The sequence below is a fragment of the Bos indicus genome, chromosome 5, assembly GCF_029378745.1.
Source record: "Bos indicus isolate NIAB-ARS_2022 breed Sahiwal x Tharparkar chromosome 5, NIAB-ARS_B.indTharparkar_mat_pri_1.0, whole genome shotgun sequence".
Classification (NCBI taxonomy): Eukaryota; Metazoa; Chordata; class Mammalia; order Artiodactyla; family Bovidae; genus Bos; species Bos indicus.
In genome coordinates this window covers 101,323,657-101,339,992 of record NC_091764.1, presented here as the reverse complement: position 1 = coordinate 101,339,992, position 16,336 = coordinate 101,323,657, and the positions used below count along the sequence as shown (strand labels likewise).

The 16,336-nt window shown below is 42.2% G+C and overlaps 1 protein-coding gene and 1 pseudogene across 2 annotated transcripts; one reads left to right on the top strand and one right to left on the bottom strand.

Annotated features, from left to right (window-relative positions):
- Positions 1-275: 275 nt before the first annotated feature.
- Positions 276-913, bottom strand: LOC109558590 (large ribosomal subunit protein uL15-like; annotated as a pseudogene).
- GDF3 (growth differentiation factor 3) lies at positions 841-10,887 on the top strand. 2 transcript variants are annotated; one of them, XM_070790188.1, is made up of 3 exons: positions 841-1,086; positions 4,471-4,582; positions 9,990-10,887. In XM_070790188.1, exons 1-3 carry the CDS (start codon positions 994-996, stop codon positions 10,814-10,816), a joined length of 1,032 nt encoding a protein of 343 aa, XP_070646289.1. In that variant the 5' UTR covers positions 841-993; the 3' UTR covers positions 10,817-10,887. The 2 variants fall into 2 exon arrangements, with proteins under 2 accessions (XP_070646289.1, XP_019817175.2); XM_019961616.2 differs by lacking the exon at positions 841-1,086 and having other exon boundaries at positions 3,832-4,582.
- The last annotated feature ends 5,449 nt before the right edge of the window (positions 10,888-16,336 follow it).

The following is a 16,336-nucleotide window of genomic DNA, read 5'->3' as shown; positions in this document are numbered from 1 at the left end:
TGAGATGGCTGGATGGCATCACTGACTCAATGGACATGAGTCTGAGTGAACTCCGGGAGTTGGTGATGGACAGGGAGGCCTGGTGTGCTGCAATTCATGGGGTCGCAAAGAGTCGGACACGACTGAGCGACTGATCTGATCTGATCTGACTGATGTTGAAGCTGAGGTTTGGCCACTTGATGCAAAGAGCTGACTTATTGGAAAAGACCCTGATGCTGGAAAAGATTGATGCAGGAGGAGTAATGGGCAACAGAGGATGAGATGGTTGGATGGCATCACCACTCAATGGACATGAGTTTGACCAAACTCCAGAAGATGGTGAGGGACAGACTAGCCTGGGGGTGTTGCAATCCAGAGGGTTGCACCGAGTCAGACAGGACTTGGTAACTAAACAACAACAACAAATTAATGTCAACTTGCTTTTTCTTTTTTGAAAAGCACTCGTTATCATTTAATGAATTTCCCAGCATGTGGCTTCCAGCCACCAGGACACAAGCCCCACCTACACCCTTAATCTTCTCCTCAGCTCTTCTGCTGAAGAATTTGACCTTTACAATGACAGGCTGCTTTGGGAGTTTTCCCTTCCCCAGAACTTTGTAGTAACCCAACAATGCCACGTTAATGATAGAAGGAGTTCAAGTCTTGTTCTTGGCAGCATTCACCCATGTCTGCTCACTGACCTAGGTCCACAGTTTATCAAGATTGGCAGTTGGGCAGAAACTCCGGTTCCTCTTAAGCGGTAATCTCTCAGATCAACTTTCCCAAAGTAACCTGGGTGATATTTGTTGACGCTGATGCCGTGGTGATGCATGGCACCAGCATTACCTTGCCCTCCCGGGTGTTTCCAGTGTTTGCCAGTGTGGCCGTGGCTGTGGCTCATGGGGCCCTAAGTCTTCCTTAGTCAGGGTGGCATGTTGGCAACCTCGACGAAAGAGCGTGTCACCTTGCTTTTATGGAGTGCTTACCATTTGTCAGACATCCTGAGCTTGGCATATGCATTATCTCTTCAGATCCCATCAGCAACTCAGCAACGAATGCTTTATTCTCACTTCACAGTTGAATGATTTGCCCGTGATCACACAACTGGTAAGTGGTGGAACCGAATTTTAAATGAGTTGGTCTGATTCTTTCTTTCCTTTTTTTTTGGCTATGCTGGGTCTTCATTATGGCAATCAGGCTTCTCTAGTTGTGGCACATGGGCTTAGTTGGCCATGGCATGTGGGATCTTAGTTCCCCAACCAGGGATTGAATCCATGTCTGCATTGCAAAGTGGGTTCTTTACCACTGGATCATTAGGGAAGTCCCCAGTTAGTCTGATTTCTAACTTTAAATCAGGAAAGTTAAATGGAGAGAATCAAAGTGCAGCCTCCATTTATTGTTGAAAACAGGTGGGGTTTGTAGACTAAATGCACTTCCCTGGTGGCTCAGATGGTAAAGCGTTTGCCTACAATGTGGGAGACCCGGGTTCAATCCCTGAGTGGGGAAGATCCTCTGGAGAAGGAAATGGCAACCCACTCCAGTACTCTTGCCTGGAAAATCCCATGGACGGAGGAGCCTGGTAGGATACAGTCCATGGGGTTGCAAAGAGTCGGACACAACTGAGTGACTTCACACATTCACATACAGGGTGCAAGTAGGAGTAGGAGAAATGGGAATGGAGAAGATGTGGCTATCCAAAAGAGCAAGACCTTTGGAAATAGCACCAATTCATTCATTCATTTTTTTGTTTTTAAATTGCACAGATACCTATTGAATGTCTGCTGCGTGGCAGACACTTTCCTTGGCAGTGGAGAAACCTTGAGGGAAAGACACACCACTGGTCCTTGCCCTCTGTAGGTTATATTCTATTAGCTTAGAATAATATTCTAGAAATGGAATTGCTGATCAATAAGGACATATAGTCCTTCTTGGACATATTGTTGACCAAAAAGACATATGACAATAAGGACATATAGTATAGCACAGGGAACTAAACTCAATATTTTATAATAACCTATAAGGGAAAATAACTTGAAAAAGAAATTAGTTTGATATTATATAATTCAAACTGAATCACTTTGATGTACACCTGATATACAACATTGTACATCAGCCATGAATGTATGCTCAGTCATGTCCAACTCTTTGTAACCCCATGGACTGTAGCCCTACAGGCTCATCTGTCCATGGAATTTTCCAGGCAAAAATACTGGAGTGGGTTGCCATTTCCTCCTCCAGACATCAACTATTTATCAATTTTAAAAAATAAAAATAATTTTCCAAAAGATTGAAATGTAATTACTAATCAAAGGATATGACTATTTTTTATTTTTAAAAAATAAAAGTGGTAAAATGCATATAACAAAATTTTATCATTTTAATCATTCATAAGTATGCAGTTCAGTGGCATGAAGTACACTCATTAAGTATATTCACATTGTCATCGACTTCTGGAACTGTTTCCATCTTGCAGAAGAGAAACTTTATCCCCATTAAACTCCCTATTCCCTATTCTTAGCATTTAGAATGAAAGATACTTAAATAAAAAGATATGATTCACAACCCTCAAGGAATGTGTTATCTGGGAGGGATGTAGGCAAAACACAGCGAAATGCATGGTGATAAGTATTCTCATGGATGCCCACTCAAGACTCATGGGAGAAAGAGGAAGTATCCAGACCTGTTTTGGTGAGTCAAGGAAGTCTTCGCAGTGGAAGTGACCTTTGACCTTGGTCTGTGCAAAGGCTCTAAGATGAAATAAGCTCATAGGAGAAATAAAAATACATCAGTATCATTAAAGCATTAACACTGAAGATGCTGAGTATTAGGAAATGAAACTGGCTAAGGAGATGGTTACCAAACCAAGAAAGTCCTTAAATGTCAAACTAAGGAGTTTAGATTTTATCCTATAAATGGTGAGAAATTATTATATATTAGAAACAACATTTTGTTTTTCCTTTGGGAAAGCAAGCTCTTAAAACAGAATCTTGGAGGGCACAAACAAAACCTTGTGTGCACCAGGACCCAGAAGAAAGGGGCAGTGATCCCCAAGAGAATGAGCCAGACTTGCCTCTGAGTGTCCAGGAGCCTCTGGTGGGGGCATGGGTGGACAGTGGTCTGCTGTGGGGTCAGGGGCACTGAATACAACGGTCCCGGCCTAAGTCCTTTTGAAGGAGGTTCTTCAAATAGGTGGTATTTAAAAATATGTGGGAGAGAAACTGACCAAATTCAGAGAGCCTCATGTTAAAGGGTTTGAGTTTATGAATGGTTACAATTTAGGGCAATGATTTGTGACCCCAAATCATTCACGACTCTAGAAAACTACCCCCTTTCCTACCACTCTCAAACAATTTAAAAGGTTCAAATGATAAATTTACATAAAACAGTTGCTTATTGCTTACAGAAATGAAAGGCAATGAAAAATATATATATATATTCTTTCCATCTATTGCAATAATAAAATTTATCAAGATAAAAAATAGGTGGTATAAAATAATGTAAAATGATAATGTCTCTGTTTTCAAAAAGCTTGAAAGTTATTTTCTCTACAGACAAGCTGATTCTTCTGTAGCATCTGAAAAGACTTACAGTTGTTAGGCCAAAACAAAAAACCCAAACAGAAATTGATTTATGCTGCCTTGTTTAAGCTACTCAATAACCTCCATGCCTTTCCACATGTAATTCTTTCAGCCCCGAATGTCTACTAAGCTTTGCAGTTGTTTTTTTTTTCCGATGTGAATACTTTGTGTGCGCTTCCCTGGTGAAGCGCAGGGAAGAATCCGCCTGCCAATGCAGGACACGTGGGTTCGATCCCTGGGTCAGGAAGATCCCGTGGAGAAGGAAATGGCAACCCACTTCAGTATTCTTGTCTGGAGAATCCCATGGACAGAGGAGCCTGGAGGGCTGCAGTCCTTGGGGTCACAGAGTCGGACGAAGAGCGACTGAGTGCATGCATATTTGTCTAATTAGACTATGAATGACAAGACCTTGAGCTACTAATACATTTCCAGCACTCATCTCAGCACCTTGCACATAATAGACGCTTAGTAAATGTTTGTTAAATTAGTAAATCTCCTTTCTACTCTGTCTACTGCTGACAAATTTCAGATGGTTGTAGAGTTAGCTCCATGCATGGGTAATCTCTTGTGAATTTTTTTTCTGGAACAATAGAACTAGGAAAGAGGGGAAAAAAAAATTCTGTTCTTTTGTATCCAATTGCCTTTGAGAGCTGGGAAGAGAGCAGTTCACACCTGATTATCATACGTCAGATAAATCAGCAGCACCTGAATTGCTGGGCAGCTCAGCGCTAGAGCTCTCTGCGGCTTCACCTCAGCCATGCTTCCTTCCCTAGCAGCCTTGGCTCTCTGCCTCCTGTTCACTCTGGCCTTTGGCCAGACACTCCAATTCCATGAACATGTCTTTCTCCGATTTCTGGGCTTAGACAAAGTGCCTTCACCCAAGAAATTCCAACCTGTGCCTTCCATCTTGAAGAGAATTTTCCAGGCTCAAGAGGAAGCAGCCAGCACCGGCATCTCCAAAGACTTGTGCTACGTGAAGGAGCTGGGTGTCCGTGGGAATATCCTCCGGCTTCTCCCAGATCAAGGTGAGGACTTTGGAGTGTTTCCTAGAGGAGAATCTGGGGTGAAGAAAGGAATAAAGGGGGAGTAACAATGACTCAGATGGTGAAGAATCCACCTGCAAGGCAGGAGACCTGGGTTCCATCCCTGGGTTGGGAAGATCCCCTGGAGGAGGGCATGGCAACTCTCTTCAGTATTCTTGCCTGGAGAATTCCCCACGGACCGATGAACCTGGAGGGCTACAGTCCATGGGGTCGTAAAGGGTTGGACACGACTGAACGACTAAGCACAGCACAACAATGACCCAGGGGTTTGTGGAAGGCCATGTGCTGGCATTTTACCTGTTCTACCTAATTTAATCCCAGCCACCATCCTGAGAGGAAAGCAGGTATTCTTAACAAGTTTTTAACAATGAGGAAATTGAGGCTCAGACAGGAGATAACTTGTAACCTATTCAAGATCATACAGCTAGTGTGTGAACAAAGCCAGGAGTCGAAATGTTTTATTTTGTTTTGTTTTCTGAATCAACAGCTTTGCGCTACAGTTTAGATAGTGGGGAGGAGGTGGGAGGGAGGGTGGAATTAGGGCTCGGTCTCCCCCTCTTGAGCCCACACTTTACGCATCCCGGTGCCTTTGAGCTCAGTGTGTCTGTAAATTTTGCTTCCCCCTCCTCACCTCCCCGATCCTTTGGATGGGTAGAAAAGGCTATTCTGGATTTGTAACTACAGAGGGATAATATATGCCGCTGTCATACCTTTTGGTACAAGGATCTGAGTAAGTGCCATTCAGTAATTTGTGAAACAGCCCACCCACCAAAAATTACCCAGATCAAGTGTTAAAAGTTGATTCTCCAGTCTAGTTCCTGCTCCCACCTGATTCTTATTCAAAGTCGGAGATGAGTGTTGTAATCTGCATTTCTATATAGACTCCCAGGTGGTTGAGATGCAGAATTGAGAGCTCCAGTTGGTTAGTTTTACAGCAACTGGAAATAAGATTTCTGTTCAAGAGGCATTTATTGGATATTTAACTAAATGCCAGGAAATCTGTAAGACATGAAGATACAGAGACCAAAATCTGCCCTTTAAGAGTTTATAGGAAGAGAAAAAAAAAGTTTATAGAAAAGACATCAACAGATGACTTCCATATGTCCTGCTAAGTGTCTCATTAGAGGCTCATGGCCTTGGGGGTGGAGTTTCAGGGATGAATTCCGGAGAGTTTTAAGAGGTGAGGGGAACTAGCTTAAAGGATTTTCCAAGGAGAGAGTAGGAAATAGCTGAGGCTGCTGCCTTCCCCGTGGGAAAAAAATAATTTTTGTGATGATCAAAATTTTATCTAATGATATAGGAAAAGGACAAAATCTTGTAATCACTCCTCCCTAACCCTCCCCCCTCGGAGAAGGCAACGGCACCCCACTCCAGTACTCTTGCCTGGAGGGTCCCATGGATGGAGGAGCCTGGTGGGCTGCAGTCCATGGGGTCGCTAGAAGTCGGACACGACTGAGCGACTTCACTTTCACTTTGCACTTTCATGCATTAGAGAAGGAAATGGCAACCCACTCCGCTGTTCTTGCCTGGAGAATCCCAGGGACGGAGGAGCTTGCTGGGCTGCTGTCTATGGGGTCACACAGAATCGGATACGACTGAAGCGACTTAGCAGCAGCAGCAGCAGCAACCCTTCCCCTGGAGAAAACCATTAATAGTTGTATATTTTTCCAGACTTTTCTTCTTTACATTTATAATATAAACTTGTAATATTTTTATAAATGGAATAATGCTATACATTCTTCCAATATTATGAACATTTTGTACAAGTAAGAGCAAATAGTGAACTTATCCCTATTTTAATGGTTACATGATACTACATTGTATAGACATAATGCTACAATTTATGTAACTGGTGCCCTGTTGGTGAATATAAACATATGTAGTGTAGCTTTGTATCTATTGTGTACATGTGTGCACTTTTAGTTTTATTTCCATAGGATCATTTCTTAGAGGATTGTTGTATCAAAGAGTAGGCACATGTATACTTTTTTTTTACATTTCTACTTTTAATATACAGCAAATAGCCTCTAAAATTTATACTCCACAATGAGTGTATGAGAATTCTCACTTACTCTGACAGTAATCTCTTTAAAAATAGAAACTTATTGAGGTATAATGTACATTCAGAAGTGTGAGTGAATTGTAGGAAACAGCTCAGTGAATTTTTGCAGAATAACTAGCGCCCAGATCAAGAAATAGTACATGAACAGCACCCCAGAGGCTCCTTCATGCCCCCTTCTGGTTAATCACTGCTTCTCTACAGGGGTAATTTCTCTTCTGACATCTAACATCAATCACATACTAGTTTTGTCCTTTATTAACTTCCTGTCAGTGAAATTGTGAAATGTGTCCTTTCTCACGTCTGGCTTCTTTCACTCTACATTTGTGAGATTTATCCACAGTGTATGTATTTGTAGTTCTTTCTCATTGCTGTATAGGACTTTATTCTGTTGGTGTGTGGCAGTGTTCTTCATGCTACACCAGGGGGTCATTAGGTAACAACACTCTTTCAGCATTTAACTTTTGTTAATCTGGTAGCAAAACAAGATCTTGCTCTTTTAATTTCTGTTTCTTTAATAAGGCGAAATGGTGCATTTTCAAATGAATAATGAATCATTTATTTGATTATTTATTTAAAAGTTAGAATATAGTCTCTTTTTCTTCCAGCTTTATTGAGATATAACTGACATGCAGTGCTGTGTAAGTCTAAGGTATACAGCACAATGGTTTAATATATATATGTGTGTGTATATATATACACACACACATATACATACACATCACAAATGATGATCGCAGTCAGTCCTATAAAGGAATTCCCTGACAGTATCCAGCGTTTAATGAACTTGGCATTTTCACAGTTGTGGCCTGGGTTTTGATATCTGGCCAGGGAACAAAGATCCTGCAAGCTGCAGAGTGCTGTCAGAAAATAAATAAGTTTAGTGAACATCTATCATCTCATTAGATACAAAGTTAATGACATAGAAAACAATTTTTTCCCTTGTGATAAAAACTCTTAGGATTTACTTACTCTCTTAACTTTCATATATAACATACAGCAATATTGATTATATTTATCTGTTTATCTCAATGTGAATCATTCAATTTTATTTTCCAAATAATTGCCTATTTACATATTATGACCTTTTTCCTGTTTAGGATTCTTTTCCTTAATGATTTGTGAGGCCTCTTAATCATTCATAAAAGCTGTTTATAATTGCAAGTATTCTTGGTTGTCCTTTCTGCTTTTAATTTTGTTAGTGAAAAAATTTCATTAATGGTGTCTCTTTGAATACAGTTTTTTATATTCATGTTTTCAAATCTGTTCCTCTTTTCCTCTCTAGCTTTTAGTTATTTTTTTTTTTAATCATACCTAAGGCATCACCGACTCGATGGACATTGAGTTTGGGTAAACTCCGGGAGTTGGTGATGGACAGGGAGGCCTGGTGTGCTGCGATTCATGGGGTCGCAGTCAGACACGACTGAGCGACTGAACTAACTAACTAAGGAATGTGATTTAGTGATATGAGTAAAAAGTGAGACTAGTATATTAGGATTCGAACTATGAACAGGAGAGATCAACTGTGTAGAGAGGATGAGAAGGATAAGCTCTGTGAAAACTTCCTGAATTTGCTAGTTAGTCAACGTTCAAGACAGATGTTTATTTCAGTGGAGTAGTAACAGTAAGAGAGTTGGAAAATAGGGACTTCCCTGGTGGTCCAGTGGTTAAGCCTCCAAGCTTCCACTGTAGGGGTCATGGGTTCAATCCCTGGTCAGGGAGATCCCACATGCCAAGTGGTGTGGTCAAAAAAAGAAAGAAAGCAACAGAAGACTATATGGTAAAAGGAAGAGATAGAAAATATAGGCTTTTTTTTTTTTTTTTAAAGAAGATAGTTAACAAAACAAAACAGAGAGGGGACATTTTTGGTGATCCAGTGGCTATGACTCCACGTTCCCAGTGCAGGGGGCCCAGATTCAATCCCTGGTCAGGGAAATGGATCCTACATGCCACAAAAGTGGTATGTATTCAGGTATTCAAAAGTACAAGACTAGAGGTTATTGGCACTGAAAGTGTCAGGACATTGTACTTCCACTGATGGGATCCAGGTTTGATCCCTGGTCAAGGAACTATGATCCTGCAAGATGAGCTGTGCGGGCCAAAAAAAAAAAAGAATTATCTAAGGATAAAACATAAGGGAACACCAGATAGCCAGTATTGGTGGGATGACAGGTGTTTGTTTTGAAGTCCTTCTTGACAGCATAGGACGTTCTTTGTGCCATGGGTTCCTTTGGCAGTTCTGTTGAAGCCAGTGAACCTTTTATCAGAATAATTGATTCTATACTGCTGTTGCTAAGTCGCTTCAGTCGTGTCCGGGCCGACTCTGTGCGACCCCATAGACGGCAGCCCACCAGGCTCCACCATCCCTGGGATTCTCCAGGCAAGAACACTGGAGTGGGTTGCCATTTCTTTCTCCAATGCATGAAAGTGCAACGTGAAAGTGAAGTCACTCAGTCGTGTCTGACTCTTAGCAACCCCATGGACTGCAACCTACCAGGCTCCTCCATCCATGGGATTTTCCAGGCAAGAGTACTGGAGTGGGTTGCCATTGCATTCTCTGAATTGTTTCTATGCCTAAAGTTAAATATTTAGAATTTTAAAAGAAGTCAATTAAATATGGAAATACATTTATAGAAATATTATAAAAATAAATGTGTGTATATTAATATAAATGATGCTTTTGTGCAACAAGTAACAAGGTCTAGAGAAGGGACTATACCATCAATTCAGAGTAGTTCAGGCATAAATGTTACTTTGAAATGTTTGCAACAACTTAATATATGAACATACCTATGATTTTTATTGGTAACAGTGTCATAGGCTCTTAGAATATTATTAAGATTTGTTGCCTATGTTCATAATTGAAAGAAATGATAAATTTCACTTAGAGTTTACTGAAGATAAAGATGTGATTCTTTTTTCCATCTAAGATGATAGACCTTCTAAGTCCTATTCAGGATCCCTTGGGGACCTGCAGTTATGAAGACAAGAATGTCTGGTCATAGATAAGGAGTAAAAGAAACAAATCCTCCCAAATGGAGGGTTTGAGTATAACTGAGATTTCTCATCCTCTTTTTATTTGCTGTTTTATTTTATTTTTCTGGCCACACCCCATGACTTCTGGGATCTTAGTTCCCCAACCAGGGATTGAACCCATACCTCCTGCAGTGGAAGTGTGGAGTCCTTACCACTGGAATGCCAGGGAAGTCCTCCCTGCCCTTATTTTGTGTGTGTGGATATACATATACCGTTTGACATTGATATGATCACACAGGTTGGGGTGAAGTGAAAAATCTCATGGTGACTCTCACATCTTTCGTTCCCATCTAGGTTCCTTCCTTTACTCCGAGAGCCTTTCGCACGCCTCCTGCCTACAGAAGCTCCTGTCCTTTAACCTGTCTGCCATCGGGGATGAGGAGCAGTTGACAATGGCCCAGCTGGGCCTGGACTTGGGGCCCAACACTTACTATAACCTGGGACCAGAGCTGGAACTGTCTCTGTCCCTGGTTCAAACGGAGCCCCATGTCATAGACCAGGCCACCCCGAAGATGGGTAAAATGTTTACACTGCAGTCAGTACCGTGGCCTCAAGGTGTCCTTCACTTCAACCTGCTGGATGTGGCTAAGAGGAATAATGACCCCCACAAGAATTTAGGTCTGTTTCTAGAGATAGTGGTCAAAGGAGGCAGAGCCTCAGGGGAGAATTTTCAGCTCGAGGGCACCTGCGCCAGACTGAGACGTTCTCTTCACACTTCACTTCTGGTGGTCACCCTCCACCCTGAGCAGTGCCGATCTCCCTCCCGCAAGAGGAGGGCAGCCGTCTCTACCTCGAAGGCTTCTTGCAAGAGCCTCTGCCATCGCCACCAGCTGTTCATCAACTTCCGGGATCTGGGTTGGCACAAGTGGATCATCGCCCCCAAGGGTTTCATGGCCAATTACTGCCACGGAGAGTGTCCTTTCTCACTGACCATCTCCCTCAACAGCTCCAACTATGCTTTCATGCAAGCGCTGATGCACGCCGTCGACCCGGAGGTTCCCCAGGCTGTCTGCATCCCCACCAAGCTGTCCCCCATCTCCATGCTCTACCAGGACAATGATGACAACGTCATTCTACGGCATTATGAAGACATGATAGTTGATGAGTGTGGGTGTGGGTAGACTGGCAGCAGTAGACTAGAAGGGGTGCTCTTGGGGTAAATGCTCTAATAATAAAACTACCTGGTTTATGACCTTTGGATCTGAATTGTCAGTATGTTTATGCTTATAGTTTATCATCATTATCCACGATTAATGATGTCCCCTGGTTATACACACACACACACACACACACACACACACACACGGTCTTAATGAACTTAATTTCTGCATCATGCACCTGAGGGTATATTAGAGTCTAGATAGAAGGTATATTGATAGCCTATTATGGGCAGGTACTGTTCTATGCATTAACTTATAAATACATGTCACTGCTCTTTGAGGTAAGCATTATTGTTTATGTTTCATAGATAAAGCAGCTGAGATTTAGAGCAGCTAAATATCCAGTTTTTCTAGAGGCATCAACTTTGGGAGTTCCCCAGAAGTCCAGTGGTTAGGACTCCAGGTTTTCACTGCCACTGTCTGGGTTCAAGTCCCTGTTCGGGGAACTAAGATCCTATGAGCCTTCAGACTTGAACGAGGGAGCCTGATTAGCATAAGCAAAAGTCATAAAAGTTCACCTGTGAACCATTTATCATTATGTGAGTTTATAGTAAGATGCCAAGGGAAGAGGACCAGCCAACATACTGGGCTTCATTAAAAATAAAAGTGCACCAGTAATTATATGAATGTATATTAGGAAATCAGAGGAAGGAATTAGTTAAAATTTAAATGCCAAGATTCAAGAAGCTTCAGATCTAGGTACTAGAGGAATTCTAGTTATTTCAGACTGGGCCACTCCTGTCAATATTCTTCAATCAGGAATCTGACTTATGGTTGGATCTGGCTTATTTGTAGTAAACCATGCCAGGTCTAGTTTCTTCAGTCTGTAAGTTGCTCATATTAATTGGGATGATTCCAAACCATGTTGGCCAAACATGAAAAATCAGCCTGTTGGGTAAATTATTTCTGAAGCAAATTATCACTAGTTTTACTTTATTATTTATTGAGCATCTATTATATGCCAATTATTGTACAAGGTCTTGGGAAATAAAAGATTTCTTGGGAAATTTCTCTGTAGTGCGTAAAATCTAGCATGTTGTGCTGTGCTTAGCGCTCAGCCATGTCTGATTCTTTGCAACCGCATGGACTGTAGCTCACCAGGCTCCTCTGTCCACGGGAATTCTCCAGGCAAGAATACTGGAGTATATTGCCATTTCTTCCTCCAGGGGATCTTCCCAACCCAGGGATTGAACCCAGGTCTCCTGCATTGCAGGTGGATTTTTTATAAGCTGAGCTACCAGGGAAGCCCTAAAATCTAGCATATTTGGCTTAAATTATTTTAATATCTACAAGTGAAAAAGCATATACCCCAATATTGTAATAATGAACTATGTTCCTACATTATTTAAGTGAAATATTAGCATATATGCCAATATATAAATAGCTCATTGTTCAAATTATATTTATTAACTACTGTATTACTATATGTACTTTAAAAGTTTTTTTTTTAATAATTTTTTTGGCTGAGTGTGTAGCTTATGGTTTTTTTTTCTTTGTTTTGTTTTTTTAAATTCTTAGCTGTTGTGGCTCTTCATTGCTGTGCTTGGGCTTTCGCTAGTTGCAGCCAGAAGGGGCTACTCTTTGTGGTACCCGGGCTTCTCATCGCAGTGACTTCTCTTGTTGTGCAGCACAGGTTTTAGGCTCACAGGCTTCAGTAGTTGTGGCTGGGGGGCTACAACGAGCCCTGACTTAGTAGTTGTGGCTGATGGGCTTAGTTGCTTCGCAGTGTGTGGGATCTTCCTGGATCAGGGATCAAACCCTTGTCCCCTGCATTGCAAGGCAGATACTTAACCACTGGACCAACAGGGAAGCCCCAGCATGTAGGATCTTAATTCCCCAACCAGGGATCAAACCTTGGCTCCTGAATTGGAAGCACAAAGTCTTAACCACTGCACCACGAGGAAGTCCCTGTCTGAAAGTTTTAAAGAGAAATTTTAACATTTTCTTTGCTCATCTCAGTGTTTCAGGAATAGAAATTCTAATATTTTCTTCCTCCTCACCCAGATATTTCAAGGTGTATTTCCCCTAGGCTACACACACCTACTTTCTAGACTTTTTTTTTTTTTGACTGAGTACATTGACCATGATAATTCTGTTCTCCTGACCCCAGCCTTATGATGATCAACCTTTCATGGCCTTTCTTACCTCAAATATTGAGTTGCTTGGGTCAATTACTGAAATTGCAAGAATGTATCACTGAGACTTCCCTGGGGTGAGCCCGTGGTTAAGAATCCACCTTGCAAAGCAGGAGACAAGGGTTCAACCTCTGGGTGGGGAACTAAGATTCCCACATGCCGCAGAGCAACTAAGCTCACCTGCCACAACTGAGAGCGTCCCACATGCTGTAGCTAAGACCCAATGCAGCCAAATAAATAAATACATTTAAAAAGAAGTGTGTTACCAAGTCGACTGGCCACAATTCTTGAGACTGCATTGCTAAATTTACTTTTGTATTGAGCTGAATTGTTACTAACAGATTTCCTGAGTCAAAGAAATAGATTGTGTGTGGGGGGATTGTCTGTTTTTAATAAGGCAATGGCACCCCATTCCAGTACTCTTGCCTGGAAAATCCCATGGATGGAGGAGCCTGGTAGGCTATAGTCCATGGGGTCGCTAAGAGTCGGACACGACGGAGCGACTTCCCTTTCACGTTGCACTTTCATGCATTGGAGAAAGAAATGGCAACCCATTCCAGTGTTCTTGCCTGGAGAATCCCAGGGACGGGGGAGCCTGGTGGGCTTCCGTCTATAGGGTCGCATAGAGTCAGACACGACTGAAGCGACTTAGCGGCAGCAGCAGCATGTTATTTTTAAAATTATTTATTTTTAATTGCAGGATAATTGCTTTACAATATTGCTTTGGTTTCTGCACTCCATCAACGTGAATTAGCTGTGTGTGTGTGTGTGTGTGTGTGCGCGCGCACGCGCGCGCGTCTGACTCTGTGTGACCCCGTGGACTGTAGCCCTCCAGGCTCCTCTGTCCATGGGATTCTCCAGGCAAGAATACTGGAAGGGGTTGCCATTTCCTCCTCCAGGGGATCTTCCCAATCCAGGGATCGAACCTGTGTCTCTTATGTCTCCTGCATTGGCAGGCAGGTTCTTTACCACTATCACCACCTGGGAAGCCCATACATAAGTCCCTTCCCTCTTGAACCTCCTTCCCCTTCCACCCTTTCCCATCGGTCTGGGTTGTTACAGTCTCAGTTTGAGTTGCCTTCATGTTATTTTTTTAAGTTACTGAAAAGATGGTGGTTATTTCCTTCTGCTAGTAGTTCTGCAGTTAGCAAGTTTAGTCACTCCTGACTTAAGTTATCTCCTGAGGCCATTACCACTCCTGAAGCTACACACACACACACACACACAAACCATGCATTACTGCCTTCTGACTTGATTCTCTTATTGTCCTGCTTCTCTGTTGGAATCTTAAATGTCCACTTAGATCAGTCTATAAATAGCATGTGCCAGGAAAGTCAAGTTGTATGCTGTGACTGGGGCAGAATGGCACAAAACAAATTCCAAAATATGTTATATACAATGTGTATAGCACAGCTATTTCAGAACATTTCAAGACTTAAGATCTTCTTTAATGGCAGGTCCATCCAAGTACCACAGGCCAGTTTGATTTGATATTTCACCATCAATTTAATTCATTTAAATTCAATTTGACATTTATTGAATACCTTGAAAGGTAGAAAGAAGGGCACAAATTCTGCCTTAGGGTAGTTTATTATCAAGTGATGTTCCAGCTAGATTTATAAAAACTAGTTCAAATAACTTCCATCAGGCTCTGATCTGTTTTAACACACTTTGACTTGTTTTTCAGATGTCTTGTCCTGTTTCTGATAAGTTGTATCATGGCACCTGATACTTTTCTCTTTTGAACACTCTTCTGTGGTGCTGGAGAAGACTCTTAGGGATCCCTTGGACAGCAAGGAGATCAAACCAGTCAATCCTAAAGGAAATCAACCCTGAATATTAATTGAAAGGACTGATGCTGAAGCTCCAACACTTTGGCCACCTGATCCAAAGAGCTGACTCTCTGGAAAAGACTCTGATGCTGGGAAAGACTGAGGACAGAAGGCGAAGGGCCCTGGTGACAGAGGATGAGATGGTTGGATGGCATCACCGACACAATGGACACGAGTCTGAACAAGCTCTGGGAGATAGTGAAGGACAGGGGAGCCTGGCATGCTGCATTCCATACCGTTGCAGAGATTTGGACATGACTTAGTAACTGAACAACTTTACACTCCATTCTTTGTAAGCATTCTTCATCCCAGAGAGAAAGCCATAGTTCTATAACCTCGAGAACCATAGAAGCTGTCGGGAGACTACCTGATGCCAGCCTTGAGTGTCTTCAGATGTCTATAGATGAAAAAAAATGCAGGCTGTGCACATACTCTGATCTGTATCAACCACCCTGCTCCTTGAATGATAACTATAAGACCCCTTGCTACCCTCTCCAAGACAGACACACAGAGAGCATTAGCCCGCCATGGCTCACCTTGCCTGGCAAAGCAATGAAGCTATTCTTTTCTGCTTCACCCAAAACTCTGTCTCCTAGATTCAGTTTGGTCCCAGTGGATAGAGGCTGGATTTTGACAATAAACATTAGATTAGATTAGGCCTAAATTTTCTTTTAACATAAGAAAATATGGCATAAATAGAATATCAAGAGTTGTTTGTGGGTTGTTTCCTTGTTGGGGGCCAGCGTGAGGCATTCCACCCGTGACAAAGGTCATGAGGAAGGAGGCTCGACATACGCAAAGGCGGGATCGAGCCTCAGGAGTCCCCCTGGAAATCCTCGAGCATCTACCCCCATAACCAGAGCCTGCCTACTTTACTACTTTGTGCTCTCACCTACACCTCTGACTTTACGGGGGGCTGTCCCCCACTACCTCTTTCAGAGAAGGAGTTAACTTAGAGCTCCAGTTAATGATAATTCCTGGGCGTGATAGGAGTGTTTCAACCTACAAACTCCTCTGAAGGTTCTCTAGCCTGCCTGACAGGCTTGTCCGGCCACATGTGATTGCTCACAGCCTCCCAAACATGAGAGGCACGAGATGCTTTAAACCTTCTAAAAACAGGTTCTTTAGAAAAGTTAGAAAACCATTAGTATAAGTATAGTGGGCTGATTAGAAATTGTATTGATGAAGGGTTTTTCATTTGTTGAGCCAATGTTTGCTGCTAAGTCTCCACATCCCCTGCCCTTACACACATTAATGAATATATAGAATAAATAAGTATTAACCTTTGATATTAATCACGTTAGACCTTAGGCTAAGTAAATTCTTTCCTTAATTAAAACCCACTACACCCTCACCCTATAGGAATGTAACTTTATCTGGTACCTTCGGAAGGTGGAGTCATTTTTAAGAATAATCACCCCTGGAGAAATAAGTGTCCTGGTTGACTGACCGTTGTCACAAGGAGAGGGTCATAAATTGTCAGCAGGCCCCTTGGCCAGAAGATGATGTAACAC

Coding starts and splice junctions, on each gene's coding strand:
- GDF3 (XM_019961616.2), top strand. CDS start 4,315: ATGCTTCCTTCCCTAGCAGCCTTGGCTCTCTGCCTCCTGTTCACTCTG. Junction 4,583..9,989: donor CCGGCTTCTCCCAGATCAAG/GTGAGGACTTTG, acceptor GTTCCCATCTAG/GTTCCTTCCTTTACTCCGAG.